The 21620-nt window shown below is 37.3% G+C and overlaps 2 protein-coding genes across 3 annotated transcripts in view; one reads left to right on the top strand and one right to left on the bottom strand.

The window, feature by feature from the left end:
* Nucleotides 1-2749, bottom strand: part of LOC120525654 (trifunctional enzyme subunit alpha, mitochondrial-like) — a 42657-nt gene extending 39908 nt beyond the window's left edge. The window contains exon 1 of one of the 2 annotated variants that reach the window (XM_039748127.1): nt 2634-2749. In XM_039748127.1, coding sequence (XP_039604061.1) covers nt 2634-2700 — 67 coding nt within the window. In that variant the 5' untranslated portion in view covers nt 2701-2749. The remainder of the gene's footprint in view (nt 1-2633) is intronic. The other variant, XM_039748128.1, reaches the window with a different exon arrangement.
* A 240-nt stretch (nt 2750-2989) lies between these two features.
* Nucleotides 2990-21620, top strand: part of hadhb (hydroxyacyl-CoA dehydrogenase trifunctional multienzyme complex subunit beta) — a 55548-nt gene continuing 36917 nt past the window's right edge. The window contains exons 1-6 of the mRNA XM_039748126.1: nt 2990-3119; nt 3997-4076; nt 6048-6089; nt 9475-9571; nt 11677-11721; nt 19616-19715. Of these exons, the coding sequence (XP_039604060.1) occupies nt 4001-4076; nt 6048-6089; nt 9475-9571; nt 11677-11721; nt 19616-19715 (360 nt within the window). The 5' untranslated portion in view covers nt 2990-3119; nt 3997-4000. The remainder of the gene's footprint in view (nt 3120-3996; nt 4077-6047; nt 6090-9474; nt 9572-11676; nt 11722-19615; nt 19716-21620) is intronic.

Raw genomic sequence — 21620 nt, 5'->3', positions numbered from 1 at the left:
ACTGTGGACCTGAAAGTTTGGGACTAACATCCTTTTCATTTTAAAGTGAAACCATTTTTTCATAATTATTATGAACAAGAACAACTAAAACCATTGTATAAACCTCATTGAGGAATCCATTTAATAAAATGCCTTAAAAAGAAAACCGGTGAGTTTTAGCACTTTGAAAATTGGTGATCTATAAATGACACCTGAACTTTGACTTGTAGAAAGCAGCACCTGCATACTAAATCCCCATGTGACGTGAAGAAAGAGTTCTGAACTGACGTGAATAAGCAGCAGGACTCGGTCACCAGCTAAAGCCATAAGCAGGGAAAGACTCAAGGAGTTGGTACAAACTGTTTGTATAAAGGAAACGTAAAAGGATGCACTTCTTTCCATCTCGAATGCTAAACACAAATTATATAGTGGAATAAGAAACAAACAACCAATATCAACACTTAGATGTACTTTCCTGGTCTCCTGTACCACTACAATATTCACCATAACATTTCCTAGCATACAGCTGAACTGTCAATTGCTGCATAACATTGTGACTAACAGAGGAGGAGAAGTAGGCGAAGCAGCTAATCTAGTAAGATGGGAACTCAGATTTTAAGGCTGGATTCATGTAAAAAATATTTCTTCACAATCATGATGTATATTTGTTTACTGCATAAATTAAGTTCTAAAGTGAAGCATATTTTTTAAAATTTTGAAAAATAACTAGTCTACTCTTGTGTTTTATAATGGAGCTAATGGGAAATGGAGTCCAAAGTGACAATACAGAAAATGTCCATTTTGTAAACCAAAAATGTTACAGGGTATTGATCCACATCTTGAGATTATGCACATATTGTAAAACAGGGTATCCATGTCATTTTTGGAAGGAAAATGTCAAAAAGAAATGGATTTTTTTAAAAGAATTGGTCATTTAAAAAGGAGACTGGCTGTGATTTTACAAATTACCCTATTTGTTCTTTTAGCACCAGCAGCGTGGATTCACCTTAGTATTCGGTGTCAGTATCTGTGTTTGGCAATGACATTCTAATGCCCAAATATAAATTGCTGTCGCTGTTCTGTATATAACTATGCAAAAAACTGACAAAATCACTTACATTATTTCACATTGAAATTTTCTACATGAAATCTGCATATTCTACCCATGTATTTATGGATTGTTTAGTATTAGTGAGTGTCAGTGAATTATCACACAGAAAGACAGTCCTTAGTTATTTTATTACTATATTCTCGACAAAAGCAACTCATTATGCTTTAAAAAATTTTCAATAATTGGTTTGTCTGCCTTTTTCATATTTAGAGTATTTATTTTTTTAATCAAGCATGCTCACAGCACAACATGGATAGTCATAATTCTGTCCAAGACAGCTGCTGCAAGCAAGAAGCATATCCTTACCTCAAGGAACATACAAAGTATCTGTGATAAAATGTATTACATCCAGATCACCTTTATTGTCATAAGCATGTGTCAGAAATGTGGAAAACATATTTTCTTAAATTTGAACCTTGGCTACGTCAAATATTAAAATATATGCTACTTGTCATATGTGGAAAGATTTAAGGCTTTTCTTCACTTTGGGATTCTGGTAACCATTACCTCCATTATAAAATTCCAGCTCAAGGTAGTTATTTTTTAACAATTTCATGTGGCAAATTGATATATACTACAATTGTGAAGAAATAACTTTGAACTGAAAAATTACAAACTTATTCTTAAAGAAAACAGGGGACAGTAATATATTATATAATAAATGAATGAATGATGGTCAACAATTAAAAACTAAACGACAAAGAACTTTCATTGATCACATTACTAAAGCATTATAGTATTTGCTTACATCCGGTTGATATTTGCAGTATAATATAAACGACTCTTATATCATTAAAAATTACTTAATACGCTAACTTTACAAAAATTCTGGAAACATGATTTTCTAGTAAAAAAAGCAATTAGCATTCAAACTGATTAAAAACCATCAATAATTTAACCTGAATACTGCAAATTTCATTAATTTCTATGTTAGCAGTTGTTTACCCAAATGATATATTAAATGTTACCTTAAAATCACTAAGGTCATTATGTACTTCAAAAATTTACAGAAACGATGACAATATAAAAAATTATCAGAAGATTTCAAAACCACCTTAACATAAATGATCATTGTTCGCATTCTAAAAAACATTATAAATCTCTACTTGGCAAGAAACTTGCACATATTTTAGAAATAGGCGTTAGCATACTTAAACATGTGAACATAAATACTGTACCAAGCTATTGGGCAAACAGTACAAGGGTCATCTCTACACATCTGTCACTTGCTAATGCTCTAACTCATTAACACAACATTTTAACAAGGTTAAAAGTACATACACTTGCTTTATAAGTGAAACTGCAGGACCTAAATTACTAGCTTGTTTTATAACACCACATTAACTACAAAACCGAGGAACCAAATCAGAAATGTAAAACTAGGTGAAAGGTTAAAGAGATCAAGAAACGCCTCCAGTAATTCAATTGCCCGGTTAGAACCGCACATTATGTCCGACTTCATTGTAATTCAAATAAATCAGTAAAGCGCTTCAACAGTGTAACAGTCTTATTTTCTTACCAAACTGATAAAACAATTGCCTACCTGTAAAAAGAGAATACCTTGCAGTTGTTAATCTAGAGAGAACACCAGCAGCCCGTACACACGCCATATTGGGAGGTCAAGTGAATGTAGTCTGAAACAGACCACTTAGCCCGCTGAGGTCTTTTTGAAACTGAGAGTGCCTTTGAGAATTCCCACTCAAAGTTGAAGTAAATTACACAATAATGACACAAAGATCAAATCAAAAAATATTTGTAAGAGTTTATTTCTATGATTCATTTTCCGATTATTTACTCATCATTAGTGTGCATTTGATTACATTTAGAATTAGTTAATTTTTTTAATCAGGCACAAGGAGAGGCGCTTTTTGTGTAAGAGGTCCTTTGTAACTATCCGAACCGCAGTTTTCGGTATAGGTCAGTCAATTTGCAGTGTGGCTGAGTGAGTTTGAATTTGTTAGACTTCCATTTTGGAGTAAGCAGGCAGCGGATTGACCACTTCTGAGTTAAAAAAAAGAGAATCGTGAAGGTACATTAAAGTTTTTCAACTGCTTCTTGAGATCATAACATCGAGTGTTACTGCCAGTTTCTTAATGCACGGAGTAACAGCGGCGACGACGACGACACAAGGTTTTTTTGTATACGCAGTGTGTAGAAGTTATTTTTTTTACGTTTAATATATTGTTATAAAAAATGTTTGTTGCAAACATCATCTTCATCTTTGCTGACGCAGGTAGCATACAGCCGAAGTTCCATTTGTATGAAATTGACAGCGCTTCTTCCGGATTGCTGAACATCATTAGATCCGACCAGCTATTTTTTTAAACTATATATGATGAGTTGAATTCATAGCCTTATTTCTAACGTTAAACTATTAAACGTGCATTTGACATGGTCATACAGTCACTTCTTTTGCTATCGACTCCCAAATTTACCAGTTTAAGTACCCTACTCAGTATACAATCCATATAAATGTTCAAGTTATTCACCCCATTACTAAGATCACCTTTCCTTACGCTTTATTATTGTAGATAACTTTAGAGAGCAGTCATAACGTTTGCTATTGCGGGCTCTAAATTGTTTTTTTTTTTTTTTTAAAGAGCTAAAGTGATTGTTGTTCATTTTGTGCAAGATAACTGTTACTAAAAATACGGTGTCTGCAAACCTTCTGGAAATGGGTAAAAGGTCACAGCGAGCAGTGGGAGTGTCGGTCTTGTTGATGGAGGCGGGACGTGGAATGGTGCCAGTGTGTCAACGCGTCCGCCTTTCATTATCAATGGTATCCAACATTTTGTACATATAAATGGGTGTAATTAAATAGACTATTAGTTCGTTTCGAAACATATATGATCATGGAACGCTATGATTTTCCCCGGTTTGTACTTTATGTTCTGTTTTGATTATAGGTTTATGAAGAAGATGGCATCACTCTTAGTTCACACTGCTAAAAAGCTCCCAGGTAACACATGCTGGACCGCTGTTCTGTGTAAGTAATAATTATTTAAGCGCATTAATGAATTCGTGCTTTCTCTGATTCTAATTTCTTTCCATGTCATACCTGATTTTTTTTTTTAAATGCACGGCATTTTTTTAAATTGTGTCACCTATCTGAAAGGTTAATAAGGCCACTGTTTTAATTCCTTGCGTTTTAATACTTTTTTTCTATATTTTATTGTAGCATAATGAGTGTATAATTAACCCAAAATACCTTGCAGAAAATAACCCCTTTCGTAGCTCTTTTGTTTCTCACCATCTTGATCAGTTTCAACTCCCAATGTCTTTTGAAGGATGTCCGGTTTTCAGCTTTCTGTTTTTATTGGAGGCAATTTTATTATAAAATAAATCGTGATTGATTCAACTACAAATTTTTTGAATCACAGGGATTGGATTTAAAAATATCCCAATTGTCTAAGGCATCCTAGTTATCTTTTCATTATTTTCATGCACAGAATATGTTTATATTCATTTACAAAGATGTGTCCTGTTGAATCCAGAAGTTGTATCCTTTGGGGAATTTTAAGATTAATAAAGGGTGTCGTGTGGGTTGGAGAGAAGAACAAACTGAGCATGTTTCCCGGTGTCTCATTTTCTAATAGCCATCTATGTGTAGTGCGCCCTGACTACGGAAGGGGCTTAAGGAGTTTGTGGTCTTTAGTAACATTCCACACCAGTTTATTTTATGCACAAAAAATTCACCTCACAATAATCAATCCTCCACATTAATAAAGTGTTGTAGAATAGAATGTGTAAACGACTAGCAGATATATTGTACCTGAACTTCTGGACACAGTTTTGTGAATTCTAGTAAATATGAAAAAGTGCTACTAAAATGACCATAAAGTACATTTTATGTTTTGTGACAAATTTTAGACCTTTTATTTTGACAGTTAGGATTTTAAAAACAATCCTTGTCACTATCCTTAATTTGTCAGCAGTTGGCAGTTTGGTAATCTGTTAATTCACATTTATTTTCTTTAATATATCCAGCATGCAGCAAAAGATGTCAGTGACTATTTGTGTGCTTTTATAATTGCTTAAATTTAGTAAGGAAAGTGATTCACATCACCAGGTTGCAGTATTATGGACAGCAATAAATATTGCATTTAGTTTATCCGGCCTGTTTTTTTACCTCCATAATGACCATTTAAATAATTTTACAAATATATACTTTATTTAACTTTAAATTTATAGGTAAGTCTGTTGAAAGGGAAAATCAATAGCAATTGCCAGCAAACAGCAGAAAGATTGCGTCAGATGCTAACTGTAGCACTCACTAGATGTAGAATTTTCTTGAGCTTGCTGCAAAAGCAAAGTGAATGCTTATTGCATGAAAGAACATAAGTGATGGTTTTATTATTATTGTAATTATTGGTGTTATTTATATTGATTGCAAAAACATGTCACAGGAAATCCATTTCAGGATGTTCTGTACACTGTCATACGCGTAAGAAAACTATAGAAAAATAATAAAAGTGCTTTAAGTTTAAAAGTCAGAATCTGTAAATAACGTGGGGTACTTATCTGTGTTCTTGTGGGATAAGTTAAGAAGTGTTGATCTGGAGTTTAAGTAGCAAACATTTTTGTTTTCTACTCTGCTTCTTTGTTAGTAGACAATTCTAAATTGGACCCATGTAAGAGGGGTAATGTGGACTCTGTTTTGACCTGACTTCTGTCCACAGCTATTTCTGATTTTGCCAGTTGATGCCATGAAAGGCTTTGCCAACCTTGCAACTTAATATGGATTAAGAAATTTTTAAAATATAGCATTACTGCTCTAAAAACTCTTTCATCAAGCATTTTATGCATGCATTTTTTTAGCATTTATTTTATGTCATGTGTGTGAATATTATGTTTAGTGTGGATGCAGTTTATTTTTACTGTTTCATATTAACAATTCATAGATCTCTTATTATAAGGCAAAGTTTATAAAGTTGTTTTTTTTTTTTCTTTCTTAAAGGTACACGATACTTGAGTTCAACAGCACATCTACATGCTCAAGGTAAGAACAGTTTTAAAAATCAATTTTTATTATTTGCTTGAGATTATTAGGCTTTAAGTAATACAAATCTTATATGATTTTGTGTTGTGGAATCCAGATGACACAGATTCTATTTAAGGTTCCGAAGTAAAAAGTGTAGTAGAACAGGGCAAACTTCAGAACACCATCACTGCCTTTTTGAAATACACACACCATCTTCAGCAATTTAATGTAAAATTAATAGACACTCTGTTTTTAGCATTGCCTTTTTTTGAAAATTGAAGGAAAATGTAAATGACAAATAATCTTTGAAGCTTTAATTTTGAGTGTCTGTCATTTTAGTTCACATTGAAGTGGAAACAGTGTATCAAATTTGGCATTTTCTTTGAGAATGTAACATAAGGCCAGTTTTTTGTTTCTTTTCTAAAAGTAAATGAAGACAATTAAAAGAGAAAGTTCTTTAGAGTTACTTACATGCCCTATGCCACATATGACATCTATTGCTATTTAGTTTTATACAGCCTCAGCATTTAGAATATATTTTTTAGTCAAACTTCTTGGCTAAATAAATAATTATGTCTGCACTGTTTTTGGCGTTCTTTTTGAATAAAGTTCACCTACAACTATAATTTATTATGTAATTTCCTGTACATATAAAATATTTTACTGTATACCCACAGAAGATCTTCCCATGCATCAAATGAAGAAGAGTATATTTCTTATTTTTTATTTTGTGTGTGTATGTGGTCCAGTGCTATTGTGGTTATCAGCAAGATTTAGTGTGTAAAAACAAATATAGGATTCTGGAATGTTTATGCAGATTACATAAATAGTCTTGAGACTTAGGCCTTGTTCGCACGGGCGTTAAAATTGAGTGTTTTTTTTTTGCGTTCGTAGTGTCCGGTGAGCGCGGATCAAGCGCCGAGTGTTTTTTACACGTAGGAGTCAATGAGAGTGTTCACACGGGCTTTGGTGACGGCGTTTGTCCGGCTGTGCGTTTATACGGCATCAAAAAAACGTTGCATGCAGCTTTTTCTTGGCGTTCAAAACCCAACGAACGCAAGGAAACTGCTTCTAGTTCGTTTTCTGCGCGTTTATTTTACGATTCGGAGGAGCATGGGGGGTGGGGGGGTATTTCAGTGCATAACACCGGTGTAAGCGCACACTCGACTACTGTTTCCTTACCTCAAAGTGACAAGTAGTCTCTTCGGGGCTAACACCAAGTCGCATATTGGTTGATCGGCGTGCAGTGTGGCATTGCACCAGCTGCAGCAGACAATCAAAAGTGGAAACCGACATCCGACAGTAATTTAAAAACTTGCGCAGAAATTTTCACATTTCTTCATAAAGCACAAAGAACTTCCTTTAACCCGACGTTGTGCAGTCAGAGGATGAACCCAGTAGCGGCGATTTTTCTCTCCCTACGCCGCATTACGAATATTTTTAAAACAAGAAGATTAATATCTAACATAGCAAAATGGTCCATATTGAAAGGAGGCACCTCAAATAAAACGACAAGGGCTTTCATATCCAGTTCCCGACACTGCCTCCACAGGTTAACACACAAACTACAATTTGGGCTGCAGGCTGGCGCTAGACAGAAACAAACGAACGCCGGTGTAGAAGTCAATCAATCGCCACCACAAAATGCAACATAAACGTCTAGGACGTTCAGAGCAAGTTCGTTTATCCAAAAACTTAATGCCCGTGTGAACAAGGCCTAAGTAATCTTTTCCAAGCTGGGGCAGTGGGTTTAAGGTTTAGTATCTGATAATATTACCATCAGATATTTTGCAGTTTGTTTACATCCCCCAAAGACATGCAGATTAGGTTAATTAGCGATTCCATACTGGCCCTGTGTCATTGTGGATATGTGTAATTAGTCCCTGTGAAGACTGGCTCCCTACTCGGGGCTCTGGATTAGGCAGGGTTGAGGATGTTACAGTATGTTATGAACATGTTTTTAACCTGTAGGAGATGCCAGATACATCACATTTTCCTTATGCCATATATGTTTGACTGTATAACCATGTTATTTCTATATAACAGCTGAAGACAGGCAATAGAATAATTTAAAAATATTTGCTGTCTCTTGGTCTATGTGTAATTTCAGCACCTTCCCTCTGTATTTCTGTGTGTGTCTGACCTTCTTTTCACCAACGCTCCCTTTCTCAAGTGTGTATATATGTGTATATATATATATATATATATATATATATATATATATATAAATTCACTAAGGCAAGACACCCATGGAAAACATGCCGGAGGGGGTGTGGATTCACTAAGCCGCCGACAAGTAAGACACCTATGGCCGCAGGAAGGAGCCACGCCCACCAACTTCAAGACCATTGGATACAATGACAACTAGCAGAGCCACACCCACCAACTCGGATGCGACGACACAGAAAAACCGGCGTCATTTATATTCATTTGTCGTAGAGGCTACATGCACCTCCGAGCCACGTTGACTGTTCATAGAGGCATGTTTCTCGGGCTGCAAACTGTGGAATTCCCACTAAGTGCGACTCATACGCTCCCACTGGTTACGTCCCTACCCTTTGTACATACCCCCCTCCCACCTCGCTACTACCGTGGCTGGGTGTCTTGGTTGATTATATATAGAAAAGCAGCCAAAACCGCACAGAGCAATGAAGTCTACGTGAGTCACAGGTGCATCTGGACTGTGCAAAGACAATGACTCGAGTGCAGGCAGTGCATACTGAACGAGAAATTGGCAGACTAGCATGACGGAGGGATCGGAATAGACGTCCTTCTCCTCTCCTCCCGGAGCGCCGTGCACCCCCATCCCTCCGTCTGGCAGGAGAAGGCACAATGGCAGTCCGCCAGTTTTCAGTCACAGATGATTGTGTGTTGGTTCATTCCGTGCAATGTTACAATGTTACTTTTCTTGCTGATTTATTACATTACCGATTTTTTTCAAATGTTAATTTTCTCCCTGTGTTTAAAAATCATTAAAAAACCGGCCTGATTATGCGGCGTATGGTACGCCACGGGTTGGCTAGTGTTCTTGTAAAGCCTCCTTTTCATTATTTTTGAGGCACCTTTCTTACCTTCTGACTAGGTTTATAATTGGTCTTTAAAGGCTTCTCTCACAGTGTGCGCCTTTACTTCTCCTTGTGCATCTTACACTTGTATTTCCTCTTTCATTGCATCAGTGAAGCCTAACAGACCAATCAAATTTCTCTGAAGGAATGAACACACAGATCTTAATGTTTTTACTAAACAGTAGATAAGTATTGTAGAATAATGGTTTCTTAGTGTATGTAGTGATCATAAATAACAAAGTTAGGTTTATTGTTAATAAGTAATGCACAGTAATGTGTTTTCTATATGCTTAATGGCTATGAATAATTTTTTTTGTGTATTTTTTTTTTTTTTTAAGTTCAAACAAAATCCAAGAAAACTTTGGCTAGATCAGGCATCAGAAATGTTGTTTTGGTTGAAGGAGTACGGACACCATTTCTTATGTCTGGAACAGAGTGAGTACAAACTTGATGCTTTGGAAAAGTCAGGTCCATGTTTTATTTGGGCTTCAGTAGGAGTGGGTGGTATGGACAACAATCCATATAACAGTATCATTAACCTCCTTAGTGTTAGACCCATGTGTTACTCGCGCTGTATTAAAAGTGTTAAAAGTATGAGCAACAGCAGATTAATCTCACATAAGACACAGGGATTACTTGGGCTATAAAAATTGCCAATAGCATTAGAGCTGAGAGTTATGTGGGCAGTGATATAGGCTTGTCTTGTATAAGTGTGAGGTATGAGGGTTACCTGGGCAACAGTGTCTTCTCCTAGCCTCATAATGACGTCTAAGAAACACACCTCTTAGCAGTTGATGACGAGGTGAATCTGTCTTCAGGCAGTGAAACTGAAAGTGATCCTCGTAAATTCAAAAGTGAAGTACATGTTCATTGTGTTTATTATTATTATTATTAATCATTTTTATTTGTAGCATTATATTTTCTACACTTCTGACTTTCTACTTTTACTATTTTCCATGTTTTACAATAGAAAAGTGAGATTTAGTAAAGTGTCATTATTCAAGCCAAAAAATACAATGCCTTTTATGTGTTTTTATTTGAGAAAAATTGTAACACTAAGGAGGTTAAAACTTTTGACAGTTTTAGTAGATACCGGTATAATGTATTAGTATACAGTATACTTTCAGACCGAAATGTAATTTTCTAACAAATAACTTGTGTTAATCATTACTGTACACAACACTAATTCACTCTCTGCTACTTAAATGGATTCTATTGTTCACATCTCTTAAACTGATCGAGCCCATTCACGACTAAGTATTTTTCTATAGTTTTAACACTAGACAAGAACGCGCCTAAACCACTTGAAAAGTTATTTTCCATTATTTTCAGTGACACTATTCATACCTAGGTATTTTAGCATGAAGCAGTGTAGAAAATTCCTGCATACAACAGTTTTCAGATGCTTTCAGCCAAAACCTTTTTCCTTTGAAATCAAAGAAAATGCTTATGAAATGTTGGTAAATGAAAACAAAAGTTTTTTTTTTCTTCAAGGAAGTTGCTTTGTCATGTAGGGTCTTTTTTGTCGTGTAGCGTCTGTTTCCCATTTTACACTCTTTTTATTATAGTGTAGTCATGAAAGAAATGTCTTAAATCCCATACAGTTACCTGTTTCAGTTCCTCCTGCTTCCGTTCTTTATCTATAACCTCAGGCAATTAGGCAGAATGAAAAAATGGGCAGGAGAAAGATCTACAGTTTTAACTATGTATCATAGTTAATATATTTTATTATAATTAGTGCAATACAGGCTTATAGATTGTGGCATTTAAACCAAGACCACCTTACAGCTTACAACATGGAAAAGGTGTCAAATCATATTTTCCCTGTAAAATGGTTCTCGGAAAGTGCTGGAAAAATTCTTGGAAAAGTACCTGAAAAATTCCCCACAAAAGCTAGACAAATACTTGACGAATTACATTAGAAAGGTTGACTAATGCCAAATAAACACTCAAGTGTTAAAGCTTTTTTTCTCCTGATGTCTGTCCCTGTTTGCTTTGAATTCTCAATCAGGCTGACCTGCACTTCATTCTGGGTAATATTCTTAAAGGGGTAGGCTCACTTACTACACAAAGTTCACATGTAAGTCCATACATAAATACTAAATCAATGTCAAATCACATTTCCTTTTGCATACACAGATTTGCATGTTTTGTTATATAGAATGTTTTACATTTACATGTGTTTAAGTTTTTATTAATATTTAGCATTACACTTTTTTTTTTTTTTTTAAATATAATTCATACCACAAGAAGAGTGTCATCCAGTATACTGGATCAACCAGTTTATCATCCATTTTTAAGTTTCAGTTTTATATTTGTTCATGGTGGTCTTTAAAATATGAGAATGCATACAAACTGATGAAACCATCCATTCTAAACAATGAAAACCCCAAATATTTCACCTAGTAGTCTTTTAAACTTTAATTTATTTTGAGTTGTTAGATTAACAACTAATAAAGTAATAAACCCTTTTATTTTTCTAATGGTTTGACTATGAGATACTATTTTTAAAATCTGCTTATTTTGTCATTTGTTTCTAGTTACAATGATTTGATGCCACATGACTTGGCAAGGGCTGCTTTACAGTAAGTTCATCACTTGAAATTTGATTAAATATTAAGAATGAAATAGAAATGCAAGACATCTGAAGCCGTTATTAAGGTTTTATCTGTTGACATTTGTTATGACAACTGATGTTTTTGTATTTCATACCATATTCCACTGGGATGTAGCCAAGGAGTACAAACTATGGTAGGTAACCCTAAATAATATAAGAAGTTGAGGCAATTGTCTTGAAGTTCCTTTGTCATGACATTTGCATCTTTCCAAAGTTTGGCACATGTTCTAGTTTCAGAAACACTGAAATATGTAGATTATTGTTTTACTTAATAAGGGGTAATGTGAACTGCATTCGTTAGCTTATTTATTGCCTCCAGTATGAATCGGTATCACCTTTGGGGTACACTGCAGTTCAGTTTCCTCTTTATAGAAATACACATGTATTGAAATGCAGATGTTTGTTGACTGTTCTGAATAAATCTCCCTGTTTCTTTATTTGCAGGAGACGTGGTCTTAGTGTTGTTTGTTTAATTTTCCCATTTAAAATAGTGACATTCCTCCCTTAGTGGGAATGGTACCTCATATATGTATGCTTTCTTCTCCCCATTTTTTTTTTTTGTATGTTTTACCCATTTGTCATTTTAATTGTCGGATGCTGCCTGGAGGCAAAGCTGTCTGTCTGTCTCAATTGACTAAGTCGCCCGACCATGGGATACGTACAACAGAGCCCCGCCTGCCAACTCTAACCCTCCTCCTGCGTCCACCCTCGCTTTCAAGGCATGCGCACTGCCTGCTCATGTGCTCTCCCCCAACACCTCACCAAACACATGTTTACATGCTGCATACAGCGATTCCCATCTGCAACAAACATGCTTCTTCTTAGATGGTCCTGCAGGAACAGGGAAAACCTTTGTCTACAAAACCCTGATGCATACCATCAGAGCTAGGAAGCTAGGACCATCGTCCCGCCCACATGCAGCCGACACGGCATTTCTCGATTCCTATTTGTCCTCTTCCAAACCCCTCCCCATGCTGCCAGCGGCTCCTCTTCAAAACCAGTCCCGCCCACACGCAGCTGACACGGCATTTCTCGCCAAGCTTCTTAAGTACGCTTACAAAATAAAGCAAACACTACATGCAGCAAAAATGTACTTCTCCAGCTAGATTCCATGCTCGGAACCAACTAACCCTTCGCTAAATCATACAAACACATGCATTAAATTGCTTAGTCCAATCCAGCAGCATCTGTACAAATGCTTTTTGAGGAAAACCCTAGGCAGGATTTATGACGATACAATGCCCCGACATGTCATACCAATGTTGCAGCGATTTTCATCGGAGAAGATGGCGAACCGCCTGCCGAAAAGGACATTTGCATCTGTCCCATAGGCAACTCCTGTAAACAGATTTCCACGCTCAATATGAATTGTGATCCTGTGGTTTACCCACTTTTATTCCCTTACGGAGACATTGGCTGGCACAAAGATTTACATGTTCCCGACAAAAGAACTGCCAAGCGAAGAAGGCTTACTCGATGCCAATTTTACGCATACAGATTAGCAATGAGGAATACATTTAGTATTTTGCACTCCAGCAACAAACTATTCCAATAGTACGTTGTAGATGTGTATGTTAAAACAGAGGGCGCGCGTCTCAGCTATCTCAGATTAGATCAACAACATTTGCGCGTGGAACAATACAAAGGACTGTCAGACACGCTGCAAGCAAATGCTGAAAATAACAACGTACGTGTAGACAAAATGATCATATTACCGTTCACATTTCCAGGAAGTCCAAAATACATGCAACAAAACTATCAGGATGCCATGGCCATAGTACGTAATTTCGGATAGCCTCATTTATTTATCACTTTCACATGTAATCCTGCTTGGCCAGAAATTCTACATGTACTGTCAGATACCCAAAGACCGGAGCACAGACCTGAAATTGTAGTACGAGTCTTTTGGATTAAGCTGCAGGAATTACTTAGAGACATTCTACAACAACATCGTTTTGAGGTTATTGATTATACTAGCAAAATACCCGCGCTTCGCAGCGGAGAAGTAGTGTGTTAAAGAAGCAATGAAAAGAAAAGGAAACATTTTGAAAATAACGTAACCTGATTGTCAATGTAATTGTTTTGTCACTGTTGTGAGTGGTGAGTGTTGTTGTCATGTATATATATCTCTATATATATATATATCTCTATATATATATATATATCTCTATATATATATATATATATATATATATATATATCTATATCTATATATATCTATATATCTATATATATATATCTATATATATCTATATATATCTATATATATCTATATATATATCTATATATATATATATATATATATATATATATATATATATATATATATACACACACACACAAATACATATATATATATATACTGCTCAAAAGAATTAAAGGAACACTTTTTAATCAGAGTATAGCATAAAGTCAATGAAACTTATGGGATATTAATCTGGTCAGTTAAGTAGCAGAGGGGGTTGTTAATCAGTTTCAGCTGCTGTGGTGTTAATGAAATTAACAACAGATGCACTAGAGGGGCAACAATGAGATGACCTCCAAAATAAGAATGGTTTAACAGGTGGAGGCCACTGACATTTTTTCCTCCTCATCTTTTCTGACTGTTTCTTCACTAGTTTTGCATTTGGCTACAGTCAGTGTCACTACTGGTAGCACGAGGCGATACCTGGACCCTACAGAGGCTGCACAGGTAGTCCAACTTCTCCAGGATGGCACAGCAATACGTGTCATTGCCAGAAGGTTTGCTGTGTCTCCATGCACAGTCTCAAGGGCATGGAGGAGATTCTAGGAGACAAGCAGTTACTCTAGGAGAGCTGGAGAGGGCCATAGAAGGTCCATAACCCATCAGCAGGACCAGTATCTGCTCCTTTGGGCAAGGAGGAACAGGATGAGCACTGCCAGATCCCTACAAAATGACCTCCAGCAGGCCACTGGTGTGAATGTCTCTGACCAAACAATCAGAAACAGACTTCATGAGGGTTGCCTGAGGGCCCAAATGTCTACTGCCCTGTGCTCACTGCACAGCACCGGGGAGCTCAATTGGCATTTGCTATAGAATACCAGAATTGGCAGGTCCGCCACTGGCGCCCTGTGCTTTCACAGATGAGAGCAGGTTCACCCTGAGTATATGTGAAAGACATGAAAGGGTCAGGAGAAGCCGTGGAGAATATTATGCTGCCTGTAACATCGTTTAGCATGACTGGTTTGGTGGTGGGTCAGTGATGATCTTGGAGGCATATCCATGGAGCGACTCACAGACCTCTACAGGCTAGACAACGGCATCTTGACTGCCATTAGGTATCAGCATGAAATCCTTGGACCCATTGTCAGACCCTACGCTGGTGCAGTAGGTCCTGGTTTCCTCCTAATGCACGACAATGCCCGGCCTCATGTGGCAAGAGTATGCAGGCAGTACCTGGAGGATGAAGGAATTGAAACAATTGAATGGCCTTCACGATCCCCTGACTTAAACCCAATAGAACATCTGTGGGACATTATGTTTCGTCCATTAGGGCCGCCAGGTTGCTCCTCAGACTGTACAACAGCTCAGGGATGCCCTCATACAGATCTGGGAGGAAATGCCACAAGACACCATCCGTCGTCTCATTAGGAGCATGCCATGACGTTGTCAAGCATGCATACAAACTCGTGGGGGCCACATAAGATACTGAAAAGCATTTTGAGTAGCAGAAATTAAGTTTTTGAAAAATGGACTAGCCTGCCACATCTTCATTTCACTCTGATTTTAGGGTGTCTACACAATTGAGCCCTCTGTAGGCAGAAAACTTTTATTTCCATTAAAAGACTTGGCATCCTTTTGTTCCTAAGACATTGCCCTGTCATTATTTGTATAGATATCCAACTTCATATTGAGATCTGATATATCTAATGTGTTTCTTTAAAGTGTTCCTTTAATTTTTGTGAGCAGTGTATATATATATATATATATATATATATATATATATATATATATATATATATATATATATATATATATATATATATATATATATATATATATATATATATATATATATATATATATATACATACATACACACACAGCTATTTCAGATCAGTGCAATACGCTGTTTGTTAAAACGGTTGACTCCGCTCTTACGTGCAATAACAAATCAAATCATTCAGTTGTCTTTGCTCATATGTCATTTTAGAGCTGGACGCCTGGCATCTTTTTGGCCACAAGTTCGTTTCTGTTTGGTGTGAGGTTCTGTGTTGTGGAGATTCTCAGGATGGATTGCAGGTGCTCATCAGTGAGGCGACTCCTGTGTGCTGTTTTGTTAGTCTTTATCACTGAGAAGAGCTTCTCACACAGATATGTGCTACCAAACATGCACAAGGTTCGAGCCGCATGTAGACGGACTTTTTGTTCTTCAAAGTCACCAAGCGCCGTGCAAACTCAGTGCTCAATAACTCTAGCTTCGCAATAACTTGCAGCATCTTAAGGTAGACTTGATTAACGCGTTAGTGTCCGCAAGGCAGCTGAAGCGCTGCATTATGGGATCTGTAGTTTATTGTGTTACCAGCGCTTCATATACCCGGCTTTAATAACAATAATACAGTATATAAAATGATCTTGGGCCTGATATAATTACACGCCGGGCGGATGTGGCCCTGCCCTTGAGTTTGACACATATGGACTAAATAGAACTTGAAAAGATATATTTTTTCAAATGTGATCGCGCAATTCAGATAGAGTTGACGCACTACAGCCTGCATGCCTCAATTATTCATCCTCCCTCGCCTTACTTTTTACCGCTCATCTAATGAATACACTGAGTATGGCTTTACCAAAACAATCATTGATGGCTAATAAAGTATCCATTATTCGAGTATGTAGAGCGGATATATATATATATATATACATATATATATACCAGCGTATCGCAGCGAGAAGTAGTGTGTTAAAAAGGTAGAAAAGAAAAGGGAACATTTTAAAAATAACGTAACATGACTGTCAATATACAGTATTTGTTTTGTGAGTGTTACTGAGTGTTGCTGTCATCAAGGATTTGATTATCATTATTTCTTTCAATCAGATTCGTATTTGTAGGATGTGTTGTGTTCAAGTTACATTCCGTGTTTGTCAATCACTGTAAAGATGACAGGTTTCATTCATTGATTCGTTTCTTACTGCATCAATAAACAGCTCGTCTTCTTCTTTATCTGAGACCTGACACACTGCATGCACGGGTTTTTTTTACACTGTCTTCCTTTAGCGGGACATTGACTTTTTCCAACGTGTGCTTTGTTTCCGCAGTAGTTGGATTTATGAATATGCTTGTATGTATGAGACGCTTCATATTTTTTGCTGCCTTTTCAATTGTGTAATTCGGTTTTGTTCAGCTCTTTGGAACTGTTGCCTTTTATCTGTGCACTGCGTCAGTTCACGTGAGCCACTCGGTGTATATGCATCGAAGGTTCCCAGCTGTGCTGGTGCCATCTCCTGCTATGTCCATGGCTGTATTTAATGTTACCTTAGTCCTGGCACTTAAAACTTTCTCTCGCAGTTTCGCTGAGTTTGTGTCAAACACTACCCTGACCATCTCATCTTCCTCTCCATAAGCACAGTCCTTCACCCGTGAATTTTTACCCGTGGCAGTTTGCTATTGGATTGCCGCTGACGGACGGCCTTATATGGGCAGGCACTAAATTACAAATGCCAGCGCAGCCTGTCTATGAACTTAATTTAAAGTGTAGGTTTACATCGTGCTTTGTTTCCGAAGTAGCAGAACTCATGAATATGGTAGTATATGCCACTCGCTCGCTTCTTATTGTTTCGCTGCCTTCTCAATTATATAATGCATGTTTTCTTGAGCGCTTTTTTGAGGTCTTCCTGGTTTTCTATGTACTGCGTGATTACGTGGGAGGCGTGATGATGTCACACGAAACTCCGCCCCCACGGCGTTGAAGCTCATCTCCATTACAGTAAATGGAGAAAAACTGCTTCCAGTTATGACCATTACGCGTAGAATTTCGATATAAAACCTGCCCAACTTTTGTAAGGAAGCTGTAAGGAATCAACCTGCCAAATTTCAGCCTTCCACCCACACGGGAAGTTGGAGAATTAGTGATGAGTCAGTGAGTGAGTGAGGGCTTTGCCTTTTATTAGTATAGATTTACGTAATCGAATTTCAGAAGCACGGCCTTCTTCATACCCACATGCTGTTTACTTTTCACAATAATTCTAACAACCAGTCTTCAGGCACGGTCAGTTGTACGTGGCTTTTTCTAGGGTTAGATCTTTCGACTCATTATCTGTCGTCACCACCAAAACACCTATTCACAACTGCGTCCTTCAAGAAGTATTTATTTCTTCTTCATTTCTGAATTCCTTTCTAACTGTTTTCCGTTCCTATTCTTACACTGCCGCATGCTTTGGCTAGTATCCAATATTTTTAACAGGTTTAATACTCAGAAGCAGCACTGGTACAGCATTCCACAAATTCTTAAAAGGGATTTATTAGATGCAGGGTAAATCTGATCCGTTTTTAAAAAACCACACTGGCATGTTGTTGTCTTATTGGAAACTAGCCTTCCCCCGCGGCTTCGCCCGTGTATTTGTGAAACTGGACAGTGAGGAGTGCCCATCCCAGCTCTCTACTCCTGACGTCACTCTTCCCCTTCCACTCGGACCTCAACCTCTGTCTCGGATTAGCATGAATATATTGCTCCTGCAAGGGAACTGTGATTCTTAGCGCAATGAGAGAAGTCGAAAAATTAGCTGGAATGTTCAAGCAAATTATTGAGGAAAAAAAAACTGAATCCATTAAGTAGTTCTCTCGTTCACTAACTAAGTGGAGTTAAGGTTACGCCCCGAGGCAGATGCGTGAGTTAGGAGGGCCCCACTGCCCAATGAGTCTCTCTCTGATTCGCGGTAATAAATTGGTACTGCAAGTGAACAATGATATTTAGCGCGATGAGAAAGTCGCAAAATCAACGGAATGTTCAAGCAAATTCTGGAAAAACCCCAATCTAAATCCATTAAGTATTTCTCTTGTGAAAGCGGACAGACATAGACAAACGGGTCTAAAAAACTATAAGACATTTTTGCACTAGGACCATGATATTTTTAAAACCATGTCTTAACGAGCACCTATGGGCCAAGGATAATCTACATTACAAATTGCAAGTCCCAAGTCCTCTTGGTTCGGTAGATTTCGTGATGAGTGAGTCAGTGGTATTTGGCTTTCATACCACTAGATAGATGTAGATTACTTAAATTATTAAGCTATGATAGGTACAAAATTGTACAGCGGATTCAAAGTATTCAGACCTTTCGGTTTTTCACATTTTCCCTTGTTGTAGCCTAATGCTAAATCATTTTAATATTTTCCCAGTATCAGTCAACACTATACCCCAGAATGACAAAGCGCAAACAGGATTTTAGACATTTTCACACAGTTATTAAAAATAAACTGATATCACATTGACATAAGAATTCAGACCCTTTGCTATGACACTTGAAATGTGACTCCGATGTATCCCATTCTATTGATAATCTCTGAGATGTTTCTATACCTTGTTTGGAGTCTGCCTATAGTCAGTATGAGGGATTGAACATGATTAGGAAAGGCCAAAGGGATTGTCTACAGATGTACAGACATAGAAGCTTTGTTGAAATTGGCAAAAAGACATCTAAATGACTCTTAGGCTATGATAAACAAGATTCTCTGGTCTGATCACAAATACTTTTTTCTTACTAATTCTAGTAAAGAATTTCAGTCAACACCAGATAAGAGTTCTTAATTTTAATGTTTTGGCTTTATTCGTTTTACTAGGTTTTATAATTGTTACTGTATTGTTTGCTCCTTTTATAACGACGTACTTTCTTTTAACAGAGGGCTTCTCACTCGAACGAGTCTTCCAAAACATGTCGTTGATCATATTGTTTATGGCACTGTTATCCAGGAGGTTAAGACAAGCAATGTTGCACGTGAGGTAAGGTAGTCTATGTGGCAATCCTTCCCATGTCACTGCTGCCCTAAATTGTTCTCATCATACACACTAAGCAAATACATCTTGTGATGGGTCTGGTCTCATCTTCAGTTGTGTTTCTGGTCTTTCAATATCAGGCCTCAGCTTATGAACAGACAGCAAGAAAGCTACATCAGCCCCATGGCTCTACTCTCTTGAACAACAGCCAGCTGTAGCCTTTCTCAGCCACTAAAGTGGTATTGCAGATGACTTATTTCCACTGATGCCCAATGACCCAAGGGTTCTGGGCAAGCATGGGCCAGCAAATCTTCTGCATCCTGCCTGTACTGGCTCTTTGTTCTCCAACTGCCCTGTCTGCAATCACTGACCAGTACCTCATATTGAGTGAGCTTTCTCTCGAAAACCTTATCCATATTATCTTCCCATGTGACCTTCATCTCCAGCAGAACAACTTGTTTGGTGGCTTGAAAGATGAGGACAATATCTGGCCTTAAGTTAGTGACTGGTACAGTGTATGCTCAGGTAACCTCAACCGTTGTCCCCATGTCCACCAATGTCTGCCAGTCCCTCGCAGAGGTCAAGATTCCTGCAAATCTCTTGCTTGTGGGCTATCAGCTTTTCACCATATGATAATTGCCTGTTTTGCAGGACAAACCTGTTTGTTCCACTTAATCCCCTCACTGATGACTTCTGTCAAAACCTGATTGTAGTAGCTTCTCTCTCCTGATGCCTTAAAGCAACTACTCATAATATGTTCCAAGGCTCCTCGTTTGGAGCATATTGGGCAAGCTGGCGTTTCTACTTTGCCCCAACATGTAGAGGTTAGACACATTGTGGAACACATTGTAGATTACCTGGATGAGGAATTAAATCCGTTGAGGCTCTTTACCCACATCAACATTTTCTCCACAGCTCTGTCCTATCTTTCCCAGGCATTCTGTTGTTTTATTGTCAATGTTTGGCAGGATCTTTCTTCCTCCATTGTTGCCCCTGCTTCTTCCTGAACTAAAGAACTTTACAATGTGTCAAAGGCAAAAAATTTAAGGAAAAAGAGAAGCAACAAATCTGAAATAAAATTGGTATTTTAAAGAATAAATGAAATACCTAAAGTAGTAAATAGAAATAAGTACATATACACTTAAATAATACATGTATGCAAGTGATAGACTGAGTCCTTAAATATGGATTTGTTAGTAAGTCTCTAATGAATATAATAAGTCTGATACTATGGTCAGATGGCAAAAGTGGACAGAAAAAAGTAAAAACTCCTTCTGACAAGATTCTGGAGGAAAAAAAAAATCTTCATGGGTTCCAAAGCCAAAAGACTGTCCAGCTCCACTTAGCATTGTACCCAATTTACTGGTAGATGTGCTTAAGTAGTTACTATTAGCTTAAAGCTTTGTCTTGGAATATTTGATGCATTTGGTCTTGTCGACAGTTGGGACATCTACATTCATTTAAGCATCACAGGCAGCTTCACAGTACTTTGATCAGACGGTGGTGGTATTTCCAGAGAAAAGTAAAGGTTAAAAATGGCTTCATATCCATGAAGTGTATGTATGCATTTAAAACTCATAATCTATTAAAACTGGAGCTTAAATAAAGCTATGGAGAAGCCAAATTAAAAAGTGGGTTTTAAGAGTTTTTAAAATTTGTTTCATGGTTTTAGCCTGGCATATCACTCTCAGTAAATTGTTCACTTATTTTATGCTTACCTGTTAAAGTAATGAGCATATTAGTGTTCAAGGATCAAAGATTGCAAAAAATATAAGGGGACAGGCCCTCCAAAGCGTAAGATGGTGAAAGCTCATTGAGAGCTTTATATATCAAAAATAGTATTTCCAAATTAATTCTAGTGTACAGGTAACCAATGTAACATGCTAAAACTGGGAAGATATGCTCAGATTT

The sequence above is a fragment of the Polypterus senegalus genome, chromosome 3 (genome assembly GCF_016835505.1).
Source record: "Polypterus senegalus isolate Bchr_013 chromosome 3, ASM1683550v1, whole genome shotgun sequence".
Taxonomy (NCBI): Eukaryota; Metazoa; Chordata; class Cladistia; order Polypteriformes; family Polypteridae; genus Polypterus; species Polypterus senegalus.
Note: the sequence above shows the minus strand (reverse complement) of the source record. Positions and strands in the feature narration are given on the sequence as shown.